The sequence below is a fragment of the Python bivittatus genome, unplaced genomic scaffold (assembly GCF_059951505.1).
Source record: "Python bivittatus isolate LINGU-HERP-01145 unplaced genomic scaffold, Pbiv_v1 ctg000520_np1212, whole genome shotgun sequence".
Lineage (NCBI taxonomy): Eukaryota > Metazoa > Chordata > Lepidosauria > Squamata > Pythonidae > Python > Python bivittatus.
In genome coordinates, this window is record NW_028277080.1 from 3,156,069 (window position 1) to 3,176,995 (window position 20,927).

At 39.4% G+C, this 20,927-nt stretch overlaps 1 protein-coding gene across 9 annotated transcripts in view; it reads left to right on the top strand.

The window, feature by feature from the left end:
• The window catches only part of LOC103053704 (uncharacterized), an 87,384-nt gene that overhangs the window by 27,575 nt on the left and 38,882 nt on the right, over positions 1-20,927 (top strand). For 4 of the 9 annotated variants that reach the window (XR_015797368.1, XR_015797367.1, XR_015797366.1 and 1 more), the window contains exons 4-7: positions 539-634; positions 5,370-5,474; positions 7,495-7,587; positions 9,701-12,951. Coding sequence is in view for 5 of the 9 variants with exons in the window: in XM_088147524.1 (XP_088003650.1) it covers positions 539-634; positions 5,370-5,474; positions 7,495-7,587; positions 9,701-9,738 (332 nt within the window). In the remaining 4 variants the exon portion in view is untranslated. Of the gene's footprint in view, positions 1-538; positions 635-5,369; positions 5,475-7,494; positions 7,588-9,700; positions 15,307-20,927 lie in introns of those variants that run through there. The other 5 variants (XM_088147524.1, XM_007435291.4, XM_088147525.1 and 2 more) reach the window with 5 other exon arrangements.

Sequence of the window (20,927 nt, forward strand, 5' to 3'; positions counted from 1 at the left end):
ACCCAAGTAAACTTCTTTTGCTGAACTTGTGTTTCGCGAGAGTTTCATTGGCGCCAAATGTGGTAACTCTTACAATTGTGTCCAGTTCTAGGCAATACATTTTAAAGAGAAATAGAAGCAGGTTCAGGGAAGAGCAATGAGAATGACCAGGGGACTAGAAGCTAAAAACTATGAAGGGAGCTAGAAGAAGCTGGATGTGTTTAGCCTTGAAACAATATGACTGGTTGCGGGGGGGGGGGGGGGATGGGGGAGGTATATGATAGCATTCTTCAAAGGAAGTCAATACCTGTTCTCTCTCATTCCAGTGTTGGATGGATATGAAGTTATGGATTTAAGTTACAGGAAGACATATTTTGATTGATAGAAAAAAAAATATTAAGAGCTGTAGGACAGTGGAACTAATTTAGATTCCTGAGGGAGGAGAGGGAGGACTCAATGGCTAATTAGCCCCTTCTAACTCTATGATTATATGAGATTTTGCTTTTTAAATTTGCTTTTTAAATTTTAAAATTGTTTTTTTTTTAATTTGCTTTTTAAGATCTTGAACGTCAATCAAGAAATAATTTAAATTTAATACCAATGCTAATAGTAATAATCACAGGTATAGCAGTAATACTTTTCTGGTTGCTAAAAGGTAAGTGTATTTTTTCACAGTTAACTTTTCTATATCTGTTACCACTCTTTTTCTAGAAATGTGCATGAAATAATAGTTTTGTTCTGACCTGAAAGAAAAAAGAAACTCAAGGAGTTATCTTCAGTGTTTCCTTACTATATTGGAGTTGAGAGATCAAATAGAGTCATAGCTATCATGTTTGGGCTGCAAAAATCCATAAAATCTCTAAATTGGGGAAGCTCTCTGTGGCTCCCCTGTCATGGTCAGATTACTCCCTGGCAACCAGGAGATTCTCTGGTGCTGCCCTCCACCACAGGGGGGTGTTGATGTCCTGTCCTGGTGCCTAGAGGCTGTGGGGGTTTGGATGGGGAACAACATGTTTCAGCTAGCAAGACTCAGTGGCTTGGGTTTGGGGGCCTTCAGGTTCTGGGAATTTACGATCTTTGGTTCTGGATGGGGTTGCAGTGCCCCAAACAGACCTGGTATGTAATCTGTGGGGTCCTTCTGGACTCATGACTCTTGCTCAATGAGGAGGTGGTAGTTGTCATTAGGAGGGCCTTTGTGCAACTTCAGGTTACGTGTCACCTGCACACATTCCTGAATCAAGAAGTTCTACTCTCAGTGAGTCATGCCCTGTTCACCTCCAGAATTGTTTACTGTAACATGTGCTACATGGGACTGCCCTTGAAGAGCATCCAGAAGCTACAGCCAGTGCAAAATGTGATGGCCCAAGCAGTTATGTGCATTCCTCGATCAGTATGCATTGGTTGCCAGTTTGGTTCTGGATTCAATCTAAGGTGGCAATGACCCTACATGGCATGTGTAAGGATTGCTGCATTCAGCACTGAACAAAAACCTCGTGAGACACAGGCTCAGACGAAAGTTAGTTTACTCAGGCAAAATGCGTAATGGTTACAGACAAAGCCAGGATTGGCTTGGGGCGGTTCTTTACAGTGTTTTATAGGATTCCCCCCGACCCTTAGTTACCTCTGGCTTCGCCCCTCCCTCCTTAATGGCAGATTCAGCCAGGTTTCTTTGTCTTTATGACTGCTGCCTTTTGTCTACGTTGGCATTGTAATTGTGGGGCTTTTCTCATGCGGACAAAACCGGGGTTTTTTAATTGGTTGCCGATTGCCTCTGGATTGCTGTGTCCCCGAAGTATTGTAGTTAGCATTGCCTGGGCCATTTGGGGAAGCCGGTTGCGCTACAAGGTATCCGTTTCTGCCCTGAGTTAACTGCCACCACCTGCCGGCAATTAACTTGCGGTTTGCCCTGTTTCCCTTCTTTGACTGCTGGTGCCTGAGGCGGTGTAATTGACTATGGGTGGTGAAACTGAACAGTGGCGCTGGCCGTGCTGGGCTGAATCTGACAGCATGGGGCTGGGTTATTGGGGGACTGCCTCTTCCCAGTTACATCTACCTATCAGGTCTGGTAAGAGAGGCATGTTACGGGTCCTGTCTACCAAGGAATGTCATCTGATGGGACACAGGAGGAGAGCCTTTTCTGAGGCAGCACCTGCGGTTTGGGACACCATTCCCTCCGAGGTTATACTAGCCCCAGCCCTGCTGGCCTTTTGGAAGGCTCTTAAGACATGGTTTTGTCATTGTGTCTGGGGATCAAATGGTGGTATGGAGCCTGTCAGCTAGTTATACAGCATTCCATGTTCTCCATTTACTCTGCTTGTTGCAAGCTGGTTGGGAAGAACCCAAATGGTGATCACATGACTGTGGGACACTGTGATGGTTGTAAATGTGAGGATTGGTCACAAAGCTAGCTTTTTTACACCCTCGTAACTTTGAATGGTTGCTAAACAAGGCAGTTAGTAAGCAAGGACTAGCTGTACTCATCAATACTCTCATTAATAATTTGGATGAAGAAGTGAGGGAAATGCTTATAAGATTTGCAGGTGACACACAGATCTGAGTAGAATAACTAATTCTCCAGAACACAGAAACCAAACTCAAAACAGTCTTAGGCTCCATGGCCTCAGTGCCCCCCTCTATCTCCATAATTCTCTGAGAAAGGGGATAGAAGGAATCACCTAAGACATTGTGTTTTGGGTTTCCTGCAGTTTTTCACATGCCTCCATTGTCTTTGTTCAGGACTTCAATTTCCCTAATGCAGATCATTTTAAAGAATATTTTTGTCTTTATATAACTCCTCCATTTTTACGGTAACTCTCCTTTTTTATATGCAGCTGTGATTTTTTTTTTTTGACAGACATAAAAAAGTATTTAAAGAAGAAGAGAGGGATACTACACAAACCTAGTTCTCAAGATGGGATGTAAAAAGAAATCCAGCTGGAAGAATTTAGTATTTAAACTGCAAGCAGAAACTTTCTTTATATGATGAGTTTCATGTGAATGTGGGGGTACATTCAATCACACTTAGCCCATCTATTTGGTCATAACTAAGTTGAAATATTCAGGATAGGCAACATGACACTTTTCAGAAGTTTTGGGCTGTAGTCCCTATAAATTCCAGCCAATGTATACAATGGAAGTGATTATGAGAATGGTATCCTAAGTATCTGGGGGCAGCTGCCTACCTATTCTTGTGCCCACATAGCACCTCTATGTGAGGCTACCTCTGGAAAGCATTTGGCAACTACAGGTAGTCCTCGCTTACCAACTGCCTTGTTTAGCAACCATTCGAAGTTACAACGGTGTTAAAAAAAAAAGAAGTTTTGTCAGGCCCAGCCCAAGAACAACGATGAAACAGTCCAGTCGAGTACAGTCCCTTTATTTGCTTACACCTTATAGACAGAATCTTGCCAAAGTAAATCTATATATAGCAACTAGTGGATATACCCTGGGAGATTCTAGGGAGTGGCTACTCTGAATCTCTTACTCTTCCCACGCTCCCCCTGCGGACTATGTTGCCATTTGTCTTCTTTCCCCTGCTGGAATGCACCCCCTGCTTCCTGATAGCCTTGATCTCCCACATCACTCTCCTCCTTGTAGATACATTCCATCACAGCTTTACAACCAATCCTTGCATCCCCGTGGTCACATGATTACCATTTGTGCACTTTGCAATTGGCTGTCAACAAGCAGAGTTAATGGAGAATGTGGAAGTTGTAAGGTTTACCCTGTTCAACTCCAAAGAAACTCTCGTGACATGCATGTTCAGCAAAGAAGTTTAGTAGAGTGTAACATAGGTAGGTACAGACGAAGCCAGGGTTGGCTTGGCATAACTTACATGGTGTTTTATAGTTTCCCTGTTCCTGCACTTTACCCCGTTGCCTCGTTACCGATTACCCGCAGTAATCCCCCCTTGCCCAAATGGCAGATTCAGTCCGGTTCTTTTGTCCTGTTGATTGCTGTCTATTGTTTGTGTGGTTATTGTCTTTGTTGGGTTTTTCTGTTGCACGTAAAGCCGGGCATTCTTGATTGCGCGCTGATCGCTGCGCTTCCCTTTGTCTGTAGCGCTCGAGGGAAGCTGGCAGTGATACAATGTATCCGTTTGCAGCCAGAGTTAAGCACCGCCACTTGTCAGCAATTAGTTCACAGTTTGAACTTCCCTTTTCTGCTGTTAGCCCTGGGGTGATGAAATTGACTAGGTGAAACTGAGCCGTGCCGGCTGAATCTGACAGAAGTAAAATTTATTTATTTATTTATTTGTCTAATTTATATAGCCACCCCTCTCACAAAACAAGCAACTGTGGGCAGCGTACAAGCTAAAACAATTAATAAATACCTAAAACTATTATCATTATTATTTAAAAATATTAAAAACTATAAAAAGCAGAGCTAAAACAGAGAACAGTAGACAAAAGGATGTTAATAATAATGGAGCCACCTCACTAGTTCACCCATCCCCTGGGTTCTCCAGGTCTGCTGGCACAGCCAGGTCTGAGGGACCTTCGGAAGCTCAGAAGTGATGAGGCCAACCTCACCTCAAGGGGGAGAAGATTCCACAAGGCAGGCACCATAGCAGAAAAGGCCCACTGCCTAGGGCTCCCCAAATGTAGCTCCCTAGACAACAGAACCCATAACATGCCCTCTCTGCTGGATTTGGTGGGATGGGCAGATGAAATCAGGGAGAGGTGTCCCTCAAATAACCCAGTCCCATGCAAGTCATGGTCATGTGATATCTCGCTTAACAACCACTGTGACTTGCTTAACAACTGAATGGGAAGTGATGTTATAAGTCCGTCGTGGTGACATGATTTCCCGCTTAGCAACAGAATTGGTAGTTCCAATTGTGGTCACTAAGTGAGGACTATTGGTACAGTTTACAATGCTGCAATTCAATATATCAGATGCTCATAGAAGAATAATGCTGTTTAATCTGCATTAGCTCCAGATCATTTCTGAGCACAATTCAAAATATTATCATCCCTAAAGCACTATCTTCTTTGGGCCAAGCCTCAGTTCATGTCCTGCCTCCAGCCACTACTGGAAATGCAGTTGGCATTATGTCTTTTCAGTAGAGCAGCTGTGAAAATTCTACTGAAGTCCTCATATTACTAGGGGAATCTGAATGGATGGGACGTGAAAATGATAAAAGTAAATATTAGTAATCAATTCCTCTTAATCTGATTGTTTCAGTGACTAGTTTTTAAGATATGAGCAGGAACTAGTCGCCAAATTTTCATACTGCCCATGACAGATATGGCTTATATAGACACTAATTTGCAGGAAAATTCCAATACTACCTTTCTGTCTTGCTGATAAATTTCCAGAGACTGATCTTGGGTATAAATACTCTAACTTTTTCCTTTTTTTCTGTCTGCCCAAAATTTCACATCTAGGATATGGCTCCTTTGTTTTCTGTTCAGGAAAAAAGAAAGAAAGTGAAACCCTTAATGAATCAGAATCTGGAACAAGGAATGCAAGAGAAAATTATAACGATGGTAGTAAGATTGTGTCTGTTGCTTTTCATAGAATACAATAGAATTTTACTTTGCATAATAATCTCTCCTTTCATAAGTATGCTTTAAAGTTTGTTTTGAAATGCTTACTTTTTATTTTCATTTGTTAGCTGTATTGGAGGGTTCTAAGCATCTTCTAAAAGGAAAGTGTGCTTCTTAATGATCCAAAATGCAGGGCCACTACCCTCTGAACAACCTTCCCTAAAAAGGAAAGATTGGAGAGAGACCAGGTTTCAAAATAATTGGGTCAAGTAATGGCTTCTTCTTGAGAAGGGGGACTAATCCCTGTCTTGTTCAAGGCTGATATACCACTCTGTTTCCCAAGAATCTATTAACCACTGTTCCTAGGCAATCTCATCACCTCCATGGGTTCCAATTCACAGATGTCACAGAGAACCTTTTCTACTTCAAAATCAACATATTCAGAGTGATCCCCCATAACCCCACAAGACATTGCCTTGGCATCTCTATTGGACTTGCCCAGCCAATGTCCAGCTCCAAATGAATGTAATGAATTTTGTCCTGTAGATGTTTTACGAATTCATCACAACATCCTATCTTCTGTTCCATCCTTCCCTAAAAGGGTCCAAGTCATTTTAGAGAAGGCTACTGGATAGCAGTCTGCACATGTAAAGTACATAAGTTTTGTCGCTCTAAATTGTCACTGTGTAAGGTGGAATCTGAGCTTGTACCCATATTTGGTCATATTCATCCTTTATTGTTCACCAGCATTGCTACAGAAACTTTATCTTCAAGAACTCCTCAGTATACTGAGGCACCTTCCCACCCCCAATTGCTGTACATGCAGTCCTTGTTTAGTGACTGTGTCATAGAGCGGCCACAGTTATGCCAATGATGAAAAAGTAACTTTGCAACCAGTCCTCACATTTACGACCTTTGCATGTCTGTAAAGCAAAGCAAAGCAAAGCTGAAGTAAGATCATAAGCCCAGTTGTGGTTTCACTTAGCGACTACTCCTCTTAATGACCAAGTTGCTGATCTCAATTGTGGTAGCTAAACAAGGACTACCTGTATAAATAAAGGCTACTCAACTAGGAGATTAACCTAACTGCCCATCAAGTCCTTGGGAAACTCTCAAGCATCCTCTGGAAACAGCAAATCCATAAGACATCTGAGGCAGATTAACTGAATGGATCCCTGTATAAGTTGGTGATATCAGTCAGCTCTATGGAAAGCAGAGAATGATCTAACCATGACAGGGACTGACATTAATGTCCCTCACCTTTGGATCTCATCTGCTCTAAGATAAAAACCAGATGTAATATGTGGCTTCACATCACACTGTGATAGCCCATGAACTCACTACCTACCTCTCTCCCACCATAAGTAAGTTCAAGTCTCCCAGCACGTGAAAACCCTCATTAATCCAGTGGTGAGGTTCACCATCTCAAAACAGTGATGTAGTATCAGCTTCCCTAGGTAAACCAGTCCAGAAATCAACCCTCCTGGAAGACTAGGACTACTTTTATTTATATTAGCTATAATAACAGAATCTTGCAAATCTGCTTGTGCTGTACCTCCCTTCCTTCTTATACTCCAGTGATCAGTGAGGTATCTGCCTGAGTTGCTTCTGAATATTACCTTGCTTCCCAGGACTTAAAGAGTATATCAGCCCTCTTTGCCTAGGTAACAGTTCTTCCATATTTCTGACAAGGTCATCTCCCTTATTCTCTACATCAACAGCATCAATCCCAACATGTTGCTTAAGCCCAACCTCACAAGTAGGTTTTCTGCAGATATGTGCCTCTGTTAACCAGAAGAGCCTTTTACGGATCAATACTTTTCAAAGTATGCACAGTCAATAATTTAAACGATTGTTGTTGTTTCTAAATTCTCTTTTCTAATTGGTGTGTATATATTCCTGATCAATGACATTGGTTGTGTTTGATGAACTGCTACATAAAGATAATGTAGTGATTAATTTAATAAGAATGATTAGGGTTGTTTCAAATGGTTTCCTTTTTTTTTTTTTTCCTATTTGACAGAGATTCCTGAGTTGCCAGGAGAAAAAAGAAACTCTCTTAATGAATCAGGGCTTGAACTGGAGAGTATGGAAAAAAGGAAGAGAGAAGGTGAAGGTGAGGAATGTTGCATTACTGTCCAGTAAAACATGTGATTCTCTGTCCCTTGAATAGCAAACTTGGGTAATGAGCACCAATAGAAAAGGGAACAAAAGCCACAAAAGCTGTTCTCATGATAGGATGAATGCCAAAGTATGTGGAAAAAAGCAAAACAGAGTGGAAACCATAAATACCAGCATGAAATTGCTTGTGCCACAGAATATTGTTGATTGTAAGAGAAAAGTGAGAGGAGGTGAGAGAGAGGAGAGTAAATCACCTGTTTTAATACCTTACAGGTGATGATAATATTCTGCCTGGAATACCAAATCTGAGAAGTTCTATTGGGAGTGAGGTAGCAAAATGTTGTACCAGATCCAAAGCAAGGTTGGGAACTTTGTGCGGCCATTTAAATAGCATGGAAAAGCCATGTGTGGCTGTAGGGGCTGGTTGGCTGGTTTCTGCAGAACACATGGCATCTTCAGTTACGATAAGATCCTTTCTGAGGAGATAAGGTCTTCCAGGTTTTGGAGAAAGAAGTATAGAGATTTGGGAGCTAAGTTATTTTAATGTTGAATGTTGAATTCCCATAAGTCTTAGTCTTTCTTCTTTTTTTTCAGCAGGTTAGATAACATGAAAATAATTGGCATTCTGTCCAATTGATCCTGTACTTATAACAGTGCAGTATGATGTGGCTGCAGAAATACAATATTGGGCTGCATTGAGAGAAATATCATTTTCAAATTATGGAAAAAATTGTTCCATTCTATTCTGCTTTGGTCAGACCCCATCTTGGATACAGTTCTGGGTACTGCACTTTAAGAAGGAACAAAAGAAACTGGAACAAGTTCAGAAAAAGGGAATGAAGTTTATTAGGGGACTAGCAATAAATACAATGAAGAGAAATGTTCATTGAACTGTTTAACCTTGAGAAGAGAAGTTTTAGAGGGGATAAGATAACAGTCTTCATATACCTAAAAGATGTCATACAGAAGAGGGAGATCCAACCTAGGAATAAGGAGGAATTTCCTGGCAGTGAGAACTATTAAGCAGCAGAACAGCTTGCCTTCCGGAGTTGTGGGTGCTCCATCACTGGAGATTTTTGGACAACCATTTGTCCGAGATGGTATGAGGGGGGCAGGGGGTTGGACTAGAAGACCTCCAAGGTCCCTTCCAACCCTATGTTTCTGTGAGAAGAAGGTTGAGATCTGTTCTCTCTCATTCTAGAGTCCAGGACACAGAAAAATATATTTAAGTTATTAGAAGGCAAATTTCAACTGAACATTAGAAAAAAAAATCCTAACAGCAAGAGAAGGTCAGCAGTGCAACCAAATACCACCACCCCACCCCACCCCACCCCCTGCTAGTACAGCAAGATCCAGGCTGCAAAACTCCAGTCATTTGTTTAATGCCAACTATTGGTGGTCTGGCACTTTGCAGCCCAGATCTGGTAGCCATATCTGAATATTTATACTGCTGCATATTTTGAGTTCCCACAAGTCCACTTAAACTTTTTCTTCCACGTATATGATGCACTTTTGGATACATCATAGTGAGCACTTGGAGGAAGAGTTCACTGTTATATATGATATAGAATCTATGATGAGTCACTAAGTAAATACGTGAAGAGCTTAATATTAAAATGATTCTCTAGAACAGATTTCTTCAAGGATATACTTCCTAAACTGTAACACTGCTAATTGCAGATACCTTGCATGCAAATTCAGAATTTCCATTCCTGCCCAACTCTGGATCTTTCTTAATTACGTAGATTAAGATGGAATTTGAGCTATACCAACATTTACTTTGAAATATGGATGGAGTTGATGCCCCAGAATGCCTACAAGTGTATGTGAGATTTTTTTTAAAAAAAATTGAAATCATATTACATAAGTTAAGAAAAGATAAGCATCAAATACATCCCTCTAAAAATTTGACCCCTCCCTTCTAGAAAGGAGTAGGAATTTCATTTTGTGGGGACAATTTTCGGGCTGTACTTTCAACTCATTCCTTATAGCTTTGAGGTAAGTATATTAGTGTAGCCAAGTACAGCCATGCATTTTGCCTTCATGCCTTAAGTTCAATTACATCATAACTAGATTAAAGGATTCCTGCTTGTTACTCTTTGTTTCAGAAGCTTCTATGCTTGAATCTGAAAGGAGCCAGAGTTGACTTTTTCAAGGGTGGAAGATGGCAACATGAAAGTACCTCTGCAGACTCTCTTCAGACCAATTCATACATTACCCCTTTTTATCAATTTTTCTCTATTTTAATACGTTTTATTTTGCTTTTAAACTATTTTTATTTTTTATTCTTATCAAGTTCTAATTTACTGACCCTTCACCCTGAAGCTGTTAACCCCGCCACCTCATCTTTTTTTTTTAGATTTTTTTTTAACCCGCCTTTTTTATTTTTATAAATGACTCAAGGCAGTGAACATACCTAGTACTCCTTCCTCCACCTATTTTCCCTACAACAACCACCCTGTGAGGTGAGCTGGGCTGAGAGAGATTGACTGGCCCAAAGCCACCCATCCAGCTTTCATGCCTAAGGCGGGACTAGAACTCACCGTCTCCCGGTTTCTAGCCTGGTGCCTGAACCAGGAGACCAAACTGGCTCTTTTCGTAAAGAGGGTCAGCTTGAGTATTTAGGAAATGAGTAAATCTCAGATTTTATAGCAAGGCATGCCTTCTTACTGCACAGATAGACATTTGTATTTTTGAGCAACTGTCAGCAATAAGTAATGAGGTGGACACCTTGAAAAAAAGACTTGGAAAGAGCTACCCAGAATCACTCAAACAAACCAAAGAGGTGTGTGGAAAGGAGCCAAGAGATGGAAGAATTCTGATATTAAGGCTGTAGAATTCTACAGGACAACACTCTGCATTTTTCTTGCTCTTCATCCACATATGGATTAATTACTTTATAATCCTTGCCATAATTTTGTCTGCTTATTTTTTAATAGGCTTGAAAAGTTTTCTTCACCATTTTGCACTAAAGGTGTATATGCAGCTTTGAAAACCGAATTCTTTTAAATATACTTTTTCATATTTAATGCCTTCTTCAAGCGTGTTTGCACTAATATTCACAAAGGTATGACTTTTTCAGGAATGATAAAGTATGCCAGAGATAAAACTAATGTATTTTTTTATTGAAGTGATACAGTTTTTCAGAGATGTATGTTTTTTACTTTATAAACACTGCACTGATTAGCACTGATAGCTTTGGTTTTTAAAATGTTTGTAAAGCTGGTTCCTAGTTCTCATAGGGGAAGATTTGGAAACAGGAAGTCACATAAGAAAGAACTTTAGGATTAAATACCTTTAGCTTTTATGAGGCTTTTGTGAAAGGCCGTGAGGTTTTTAGGAGAAGTGAGCTACAAAAGCCCACAGGATCACACTGATTCCTACATTAACTCTAAATGAAGGTATTAATAGGCATGGTATAGAGTCTGAGAATCAGTCCTAGAGCTCTGCTTATCCACTATTTCCTATCAGCCAACATGAGAGAGCTTTCTGTAGCATCTTTCAAGGGCTTAGGAGCAGGATTATTTCTAAATATTTCCCTTTATTACAGTATGATATTGGTATTCAGAATTCTGTAGCATTTTATTTGCTGTAATACACCCAGACAAAGAATAAAGGAAAAGCAACAGGAAAAGAAGAAAGAAAAAATTCACAAATATTATAATGCAAATAGAAAACAGCTCAAACCTTGATCACATGGAGTAATGTTGGTCAGTCTTTTCATAGATAACCAATTTGGAAGCAGAGAGAAAACACTTAGCATCAATCCAACAATGTAAATTCGGGATGGCACAGTTTTTCCACTTTAACAGAATACTCTTCTTTGCTGTGCTTCATTCTGATAAATCTAATGTTCTTTCTATAGTGATACATTTCACATTTTTAAATATTATTATGCAAGAGAACAGGATTACATTAGAACCAAAGGTTTAAAAATACACAGAAGGCGGCCCAGGCTAGACAGCAGGAGGAAATTCCCGACTGTATAAGCTCTCAGCTAGTGGAACAGGCTGCCACATGAAGAGGTGAGTTGCCCTTTATGGGCGGTCCTCAAACAGGCCTGCTGATCTGGTAGAAGAAAGAATCAGGAAGAAAATCATGCTTGAGTATACCACTGTTGTTTTCCTCTAGTGGCAAAGTGATATGGCACAATGAACATAACCTCTTAACCGAGCAGACCTCTTCAAACACTACAGTGATCTGAGGAAATGTCTGCACTGTCTCATTCTAACGTGGTGCCAGCTCTTGCTGTGTTGTTTAGTATATTGGTCCCTATTTTTCAGTTTTTAGAATGTGGAATTGTTTGACTGTATCTCATCTGAACTCTTGATTTCTTTGCTCTGATTCAGTGAGCTGACTGAGATTGGGCTGGAGGGCTGGTCGATACTCTGTGTGTGTGTGTGTGTGTGTGTGTCCGTGCTGGCTTGAAAACTGCTCACCAACATTCCACATAAAATAGGGTAATGTCAGCCCTTTGAGGTAGTCCAGACAAGAAACCAAAATCATGTATACCAACACTACCTTTACTGTAAGGTTACAGTAATAGTCTTGCAAGTCTGAAAGCACTTGTCCCCTCCCTTGCCTTTACTTTCCAGAACTAGGGAGGGTCCCTTCTAAGGCTTCTGTGGGCTGAGATATCTTTTGTCTGACAGTTGCATAGGCTGCAGCTCTTCCTCCTCTCTCCCAAGGTTATTCTCACAGCCCATTACAGGGAACAAGCAGGGCTTAGAGGTTCAATCAACTACATCCTTTATGGTCAGGAAAATTGTCTTAAATAAAGGCTGTTTTTGCACTGAGTTGAAAAATAAACCCCTGCAGTTAGTTGAAGGGTAATTTACAGACTTGTTCCCATAGAAAGTATGTGTATAGTTCCTGGAATAAAACTGAAGGGCAACAGGCAGAGGGAGATACAAGACCTGGGAGGGACAGGTCCAAGGAATACTCTTAAATCATCAACCTAGCAAGAGGGAGGGCACATTTTTCCTGCTTGTTTCCACAAATATTTTAGGATCAAGATACAAGCATGAGCAACACCATACTACCATCACTGCTCTAAACTGGAGCATCTCTTTCCATATGACAGCCTGAACTGATAGACTAATAACATACTAATTGCCAATCCTTTACACCTAGTTGTTGTTGACATGTAGAAGGATAAGATAAGACAGGTTTGCTATAGACTATCCATCTGCCAATCAGCTCTCCCAAAATATTACATTGCCCACTCACATGGTCATAATCTCAAAATACAGTGAAGAGAGTCAGTTCATTCTTATCACCACAGGACAGGCGCCCCCAAAGTATGCTACAGTGGAAGCCTCTTCATTTAGGCCCATGCCTCACCTGGGGAAACCAGCAGGTATGTATCTCCATCAAGAATTACTATAAATCAGTGTTCTGTAGTTACAGACTGCCAATTATTGTGTGTCTTCCATTCCATTCCAAAGAAAGCTAAAGTTAAAAATAGCTGCTGTATTTTGTTTCAGGGATGGCTAGCATTCTCTTCTGGCCCAACAACACTCTGCTATTTATGGCCTCATCAATTTGTAGATCCTGGGGCGATTAGGTGCATGCATGTATACATGTGAAAATTGTTTAAGTTAATAAAACTCCAAATGCCTTACTTTTGTGTACTTCTATTTACTTTCAAAAGTGCTTGATCATCCAATCTTCCTGTTAGAAGGAATGTAGCAGACTTTACCAAGAAGTGCATTGCATTGCATCAATCAGTTTTTTGCAGGGATCTATTGTGCTCCTACCAGTTTGGAACCCATGTCTTGTAGTCCTGTTATTTAGACAGGACACTTGTTCCTCCCTCTGTTGTCCTAAACTTTTGCTGCACCATGTTATTTTATTTGTGGGTTTCAGTTATATCAGGAGCTCAATATGCACATCCCTCCAATGTCTTCCTCACAACAACAATCCTGTGAAGTAGGTTGGGATAAGGGAGAGAGATTGGAGCAAAGTTACCAAGGAGGCTTCCACAGCTGTGGGTGGACCTGAACCTGGAACTCCCTGGTCTTAGTGAAAAAACTTAATGTTATATTGATGACACAGGAACATGTATGGTATACTCAGACAGAAGAGTAGACTATATAGAGCACCTTTATTTCCAGATTTCCAAGAAAGGTCCATCAAGAATAGAGTTCAGATCCCGAAAGCAAACCTCTCATATTTCTAAAGCAAAGCACAGAAGAGAAAGAATAATTGTTCCTGGTATATTGTCACTAAACGTATAGGCCACCTTGCCGTCTCTTAAAGCACTTATGGTGGCTCACAACTATAAAAATACAATATCAGAGTAAAGTCAATGCAATCAAAATTAAAATCAATAAAAGCTTGGCAGAAGAAATGGACTTTTACCGTAATCCAAAATACTATGAGGAGAGCCTTTCTTGGGCTGAGCCCCGCTCAAAAGAAGGGCTTCTCCACCTGATCTACGTTACTGGGCAGTTCATAGCAGGAGGTGCAGCTACTTCTGCAGCTATTCAGGCATGTGGCATTTTCAGCCTTGGAGACACCTAAAATCAATTTGATATGTAAATTTTAAGACTGAATAGAATATGGAACTGGAGACCCCCATTTTGTCTAACCAATGGAAAATGTTTTAACCTTAATATCCCAAACCTAATCAGACCTCAGATTAATGCTTATAACAACAAAAAATATTATTTCGCGTTTACTGGACCCCATTGCATTTGTACAGAAAAGGAATTAGTAAATCATGATGTCAGAGGTACTGTACAACCAGACTAATGCTTCATCGAAACAAATGTTTTTGCAATATTTGGGAAGTAATTACATACTTAATTTGATTTGGAGACAAAGTTTAACATTTTTGGATGCAGACACACACACACACATATACTGTAGTTATTGCATTGTTTGTTCCTCTTGTTCTCTTTTTGTTCTTTTATATGTCTTATTTCTTCTCTCTCTGTTTTATTAAATAAATAACCCCCCAACTGAAAAAAAAGGCCAACACCAAGACCTTAAATTATATCTGGCAGATGACTGACAGTGACTGCAGATCTTTCAGTTCAGACATCATGTGGATCCTTGTGCCTTGTATTGGTTAGCATCCTGGCTACCACATTTCCACCAACAGCAATTTCAAGAAATAATTCAAGGATGGTCATAGAACAGATCATAGAATCATAGAAGTCAAAAGAGGCCACTTAGTTAAATCCCCCCTCTTGGTGCAGAACATATAATTTAAAAAATATCACAATCAATGCTGACAGCCACAAAGACAAATCTGGCTCAACATTGGAAAAAGATACTTTACTGTCAATATCAGACTAGGAAATCAAACTTGGGGAATACTCAGCAATGGCAAACATTCAGAACAGAAGTAAATTTGGTTTGACCAAATTTAAGTAAGAATGGCTCCCCTATATATCGTATGTCACAAAACAAGGCAAATTCAGGCACTTAGAGTACAGTTTTTCAGGAGGAGACAATTGATGTAAGGACTGCAACCAGAAATAATCTCAACATTTATAAACAATTTAATGTAAATCTCAGTTGGAGAACAATGGCAGGGAATTTAAAACTAAATAGTTTTCTAATACTCTTTTTATTGATTTTTCTTTTTCTTTTTAGTTTATTTCTTTTTATATGATTACATGCATTGATTCTTGAAACAATGATAAATAGTGGTGATATTAATATGTTCAGAATTTTATAGAGATTTTTATTGTTTTAAAAAATGATACAATGAACCTAGTTCTATATAACCATTCAATCAACTAAGTAATGAAATAACAAACTTCAGATTTCATGATAATTGTAAACTTTCTGTTTATTTACTGATATTTTGTTCTTTTATCCTCAATGTTTCTCTCATTTTCAAATGTTTTAATAAATAAATCAAAGGGGCAAAATACCCTCCTATTTTCCCACTGTCTTTACATCCAAAGGAAAGGATGATCTGAGGAGCATAGATGAAAACAAACAGAACAGGGATGGGTGTAGAGGTGGGTGTAAAGAAGTGCTAAAGGATCTTCTAGCTAATCTGAATGCCTTCAAGTCTCTAAACCTTGATGAAATACATCCTAGAATAGTGAAGGAACAGGTGGAAGAGCTGTCAAGTCGTCTGTCACTTTTCTCTGGGAAGTGCCAGAGGACAGGAAAAGAACAATGTGGTTCCCTTCTTCAATAAGAAAAGAAAGAGGAGCCCAGTAATTATTGACCACTGAGCATAATATCCATGCATGTAAAGATGTCAGCGCAGATAATAAAGCAGGCCACTCAGTACAAGCTGCTATGGAGCCATTTATGAGTCCTCTAAGTGCAGTCATTCATCCAATTATGAATCCATCTGACAGGCATACAATCCATATTTTACCATTTTATTAATTATATCATGAGATACTTTGCCAAATGCTTTATTATGTAAAAATACATTATGTTCATAGCACTCCCCTTATTAAGCTATTAACTCTGTCAAAAAGAGAAGATAGAGTTAGTCTGGTGTAATTTGTTTGTGACCAATCCATGCTGGCTTTTTTAAATCATTGCATTCTTATCCAAGTGCTCACAAACATGCTGTTTAATGATCTGCCCAGTACCGAGAGCAAGGTGACAGGTCTGTACAGAGACGTTTGTTCCTATCCAGCCTTTTGGGACTTTGCCAGTACTCCAAGTGTTCCCAAAGATGGCAGTTCTGCAATCCTCTCTGCTAGTTCCATCAGTCTCCCAGGATGCAATGCATCGAGCCCTGGAGATGGAATTCATTGAAATTAGCTAAGCATCCTTTCCCCCTTTCTTGCCTCTCCTGAGCTGCAGCTCAACGGTGGCCAACTTTGGGGTTCGTTTCCCTTCTCAGAGAAGACAAGTTAAGGCATTCTACCTTCTTACCATGGCCCATTACCACTTAACCTCTTTCTCCTTCAGCCTTTCCTTTTGTCTCCAATGTACCCAAAAAGGTTTTGTTCTTGTTGTTGTTGTCATCTTGCACATTTCTAGCAAGCCTCAGCTCATTCTGTTCTTTAGCCTTTTTGGTTTCTGGCAACTGCATTATATCCTTCTTTGGTAATACACCTCTTCTTGTGTTTCTTATTTGTCTCCCTTTTTCTTTTCAGCACTTCTGAAGCTCTATGTATGTCCACATTAGTCTCTTTAAATGCCTGCCATTTTCCCTTCTAATAGGAATTGTTTGTGATTGCTCCAGTATCTTGTTTTTCAGGATTTACTATCCTTCCCGAACATTTTTCAGGATTGGACCTACATTTTGAGTTCATCAAAGTCTACTTTTCTGAAATGCAATATACAAACCTGACTCTTCTCTAGTGTTCCTCTCTTTAATATCATGAACTCGAGGATGACATGGTCACTTTCTCCAAAGCTTCCAATCTCCTTCACTTTCCCAGCCAATTCCTCCCTGTAGGTAAGGGTTAGGTAAAGAGGATAGCAGATCCCCTTGTTTCTTTTGTTCAAGATTGCATCATTTCTTTGAGTGCTGATTAACGAACGCCTGTTAGCGCTGAGTGGGCTCAGCCCATATTCTGCCTCCAAGACAATGAGATTATGAACTGTTTTTCTTTTTAATAGAACATTCTGCTACTTAATTATTCAGTATTCTTTCAGCATTCTGCTTATGTTCAGGAGCACATCCTCCAACAAGGACTCCTACTGAATTCAAATCTCCAACATTTTTTCTGCCTTCTGATGATGAATTGTTAGCAAGAGAGGACAAGAATTGGTTGGATATCTGACTTCTGGCAGAGGTAGATTTCCAGCAGATCTCAGGGTAGTCAAAAGCTCCTATTGTCACTGGCCTCACCCATATCTTTTGCCTGTCCAGGTGATGTATAATAAATGCCAAGATGATACCACTGTTCTTTCTGTCTCCTTCATTCTTATCCAAACAGACTCCAGAGGATTTCTATGCCCTAATTCATGAAATTCTGTGCAGGTATATGCTTTCTACGGAGTCCTTGGGGTTCTCTGAGTTTGGTTCTTTTCTTGCAAACGTTTCATTACCCGGCTAGGTAACATCTTCAGTGCTAAAATGGGATGAGGTTTGCTCTCTATTTGGCTTGGTCTAAAATGCTGACAGTTTCCCAGTTAAAACTGTGGTTGAGTCTGTCCATGAGTTGTGCAATTAAGGAATTTTCATCATGTCTTCTGACTGCTAGCAGAACGCATCCATGAGCACCATGAGTCAGAAGACATGATGAAAATTCCTTAATTGCACATCACATGGACAGACTCAACCACAGTTTTAACTGGGAAACTGTCAGCATTTTAGACCAAGCCAAATAGAGAGCAAACCTCATCCCATTTTAGCACTGAAGATGTTACCTAGCCGGGTAATGAAATGCTTGGAAGAAAAGAACCAAGCTCAGAGAACCCCAAGGACTCCACAGTTCAACCCTGAGCTACACATATTCACCTCCCTTGCTATATGCTTTCTTTATGTGCCGCACAACATCCTCTCTCCTTCTGTTGAGTCTATTCCTTTTGGATTAGTTAACAGCATCTACATGGTAAGAAAGATGGCTAGAAGATAAATATCTCTGCATTATGTCTCCCCTGCCAGTATTCCTAGCAAGAAATTAGAACAGGGATGGCAAGTGGGGGATTGCAACCCCATTAGCCCAAATTGCAACCCAGTAACATAGAATGTATTGCAATTTAAATAACTTGTACTCTTGGTACCCATCATCCCATATTCTCCAGTGTTTTTTCTTTAACCAGTTTGAAGTCAAGAAACTCAGCTGCCAAACAGAAAGGAATTGTAGGCTCACAGTGCTCCAGAGCTGATTTGGGAACAGTGCAAATACCAAGAACTAATAAGGATATTAGTGGTGTGGTGGTTAAGGTCCTAGATTAGGAGTGAGGAGACTCGGGTTCTAGTCCTCCCTCAGGCATGGAAGCCAGCTGGGTAACTCTGGGCCAGTCACTTCTTCTGAGTCCTAGACTAGGAGATCAAAAAACATCTTTCTAGTAACCAGGAGTGGTCCAGCACAGTATAGTAGGGTTCCTAACCTTCAATGAAGAGGGCTTTCATCCTGGATTGATTCAAGCTCATGCTCATGATCACCTTTTAGTTGAAGTAGTGGGATACCAACCAAGAAGGATGGAGTGTTGGCTATTACAGTATGTGCAGAACCAAGCTGATGTATCAAAGTCAAAGACAGAGGGCTCAGAAAGTAAGTTGTTGTAAACCAGGTGAGGGAGTTGTTTAAAGTCTCACTGGCAGAGTGAGACTTTCTTACAAGGGTTCTCCCATGTGGTCCCTATATTTAAAAAGAGGTGGATCAGTTTCCCTCCCCCTCAGGGAAATTCAATACAAAATAAAAGCCTTTGTGAATAGTAACAAAAGGAATTATTATCATCATCATCATCATCATCATCATCATCATCATCATCAAACAACTCTACAAGTGAAAATGGTTAAACCAGGTTAAAATGGTTTACATTTACATTTATATTTTATTTTATATAATCAGATGTTAAGCCTTATTTTAACAAAATTCAGGATTTTTCATCTATGAAATACATGGGGTTTCTATCTGGATTAGACTGTTTCTTTTAATAGCATGGTTAAAATGGATTAGTGAATCCATTAGTTCCAATATACTAGTTTTATCTTCTGCTTTTTTGAAATGTTGAAAATATCATTTGCATCAGACAGGAAGGAGAGAAGGGGAAAAGAAGTATGCAGACAAAGAAAAAAGGGGAAGTACAAGAACAGAGAAGTGCTTCTCTATGTGAACTAAGCATAATTTTTCCGAAACTATTTTGAGTGTTTTCTGAAAAAGAATAATGGGTGTTGCAATACAGTACAATCAGTAATAGAGACTGGAAAGTAAATTGCAGGAATTAAGCATGATATTATAAAAGGGCTTAAGATAACTCCTTCTATCTACCTCCTTTTTCTTCCATTTTAGGACAATAAGTTTCTCTCCCTTGCTTAAATTTGTAATAATAATGGCTAATGCTATTTGTTTTCTCTGACATTTATTCATTCATTCATTCAATAATAGTATACAGAGTGAACTATTATTAGTTTAACTGCTACAAATATTGGCTTAGCCTGGAATTAAATGTCTTGTTTCTCAAGACTTGCTTTTAGTACTGTACCTGAACTACAATTCCAAGCAGCCTTTGTTCACAAGGAATGCAGTGAGGTTGTGAGTCAGCTCTGTTCCTCTTTTCTTTTTAATTAAGAATCAGAATTCAGCGGTGATTATTTGGAAGGGACTGCAATCATTATAACAGGTGGCTATAGGTATAGGCTCTATGTTCTGAGATTACATCTCTATTATGGGCACTTGGACCACAGGATTCCAGACCAGAAACTCAATATAACATACAAATAAAACTCAGTAGACTGTATAGTATTAATGACTCCAGATGTGTATGTTAAGCTAAATAAACTATTTATAGCGTTGAGAACATTTTTCTGAAAAAAGATATTTTGATAACAGTGCCTGCAATTCCTCCTTCCACCATGTGTTTCCAGTCCAGTTTGCAACAGGGGCTTAGCAATGTTAAACCAGGGAAAGCAGCACAGGTCAACCCTTCCATCAAGCAAGATTTAAAACACATCTGGGAGGTTTGTTACAGACATTTCTGTTTTAATAACAAGGTTGTGTGACTGTTTTTCAGATTTTACAAACTAAAGTACAGCAATTATTTTTCTTATATGAGGAAAATATATCTCATACTAATACATATGCAGTCTATACTGGAGAAAAGGTTGCTGAATAGATGCTACACAAAAATGACCCACCTAATTATTCTAGACTGTTAATATACATACTGTAAATGTTACAACCACACATTTGTTCACATTTTTATCACATTTGTGATAAAATTACCCTTTGTTTTTTCCACATTTCCAACATAAGCTTGAAGTACCTTTATACAGTACATCCTAAATAATTTTTCTGGTGTCATATACCAATGGTATATCATTTTATAGAAGTTCTGTTTTAACTTATAATGTAAATTTCAGTCCTTTCAACCACATCTTCTCCCATTGGTCCATCTGTATATTATAAGTGAAATTCTTAGCCCATTTTATCATACGGTCTTTAACTTCTTGTTCTTTCATTTCAAATTTCAATAAAAGCTTATACATTTTAGCAGTCAATGTTCATCGTTTGTACATAATGCAGTCTCAGATTCCATCTTATCTAATTCACTTCCAGTTGTCTTTCTGACTAAGTTAAACCTTTTTCTTAATTGTATACATGAGAACCATTGAAAACTAAATCCCTCTGCAGTTAATTGTTCTCTTGATTTCATTTTAAGTGCACCATATTCTTGAATGAACGTATCTTGGTATGTTAACCATTTCTCTTTACCTGCTGTTTCTGT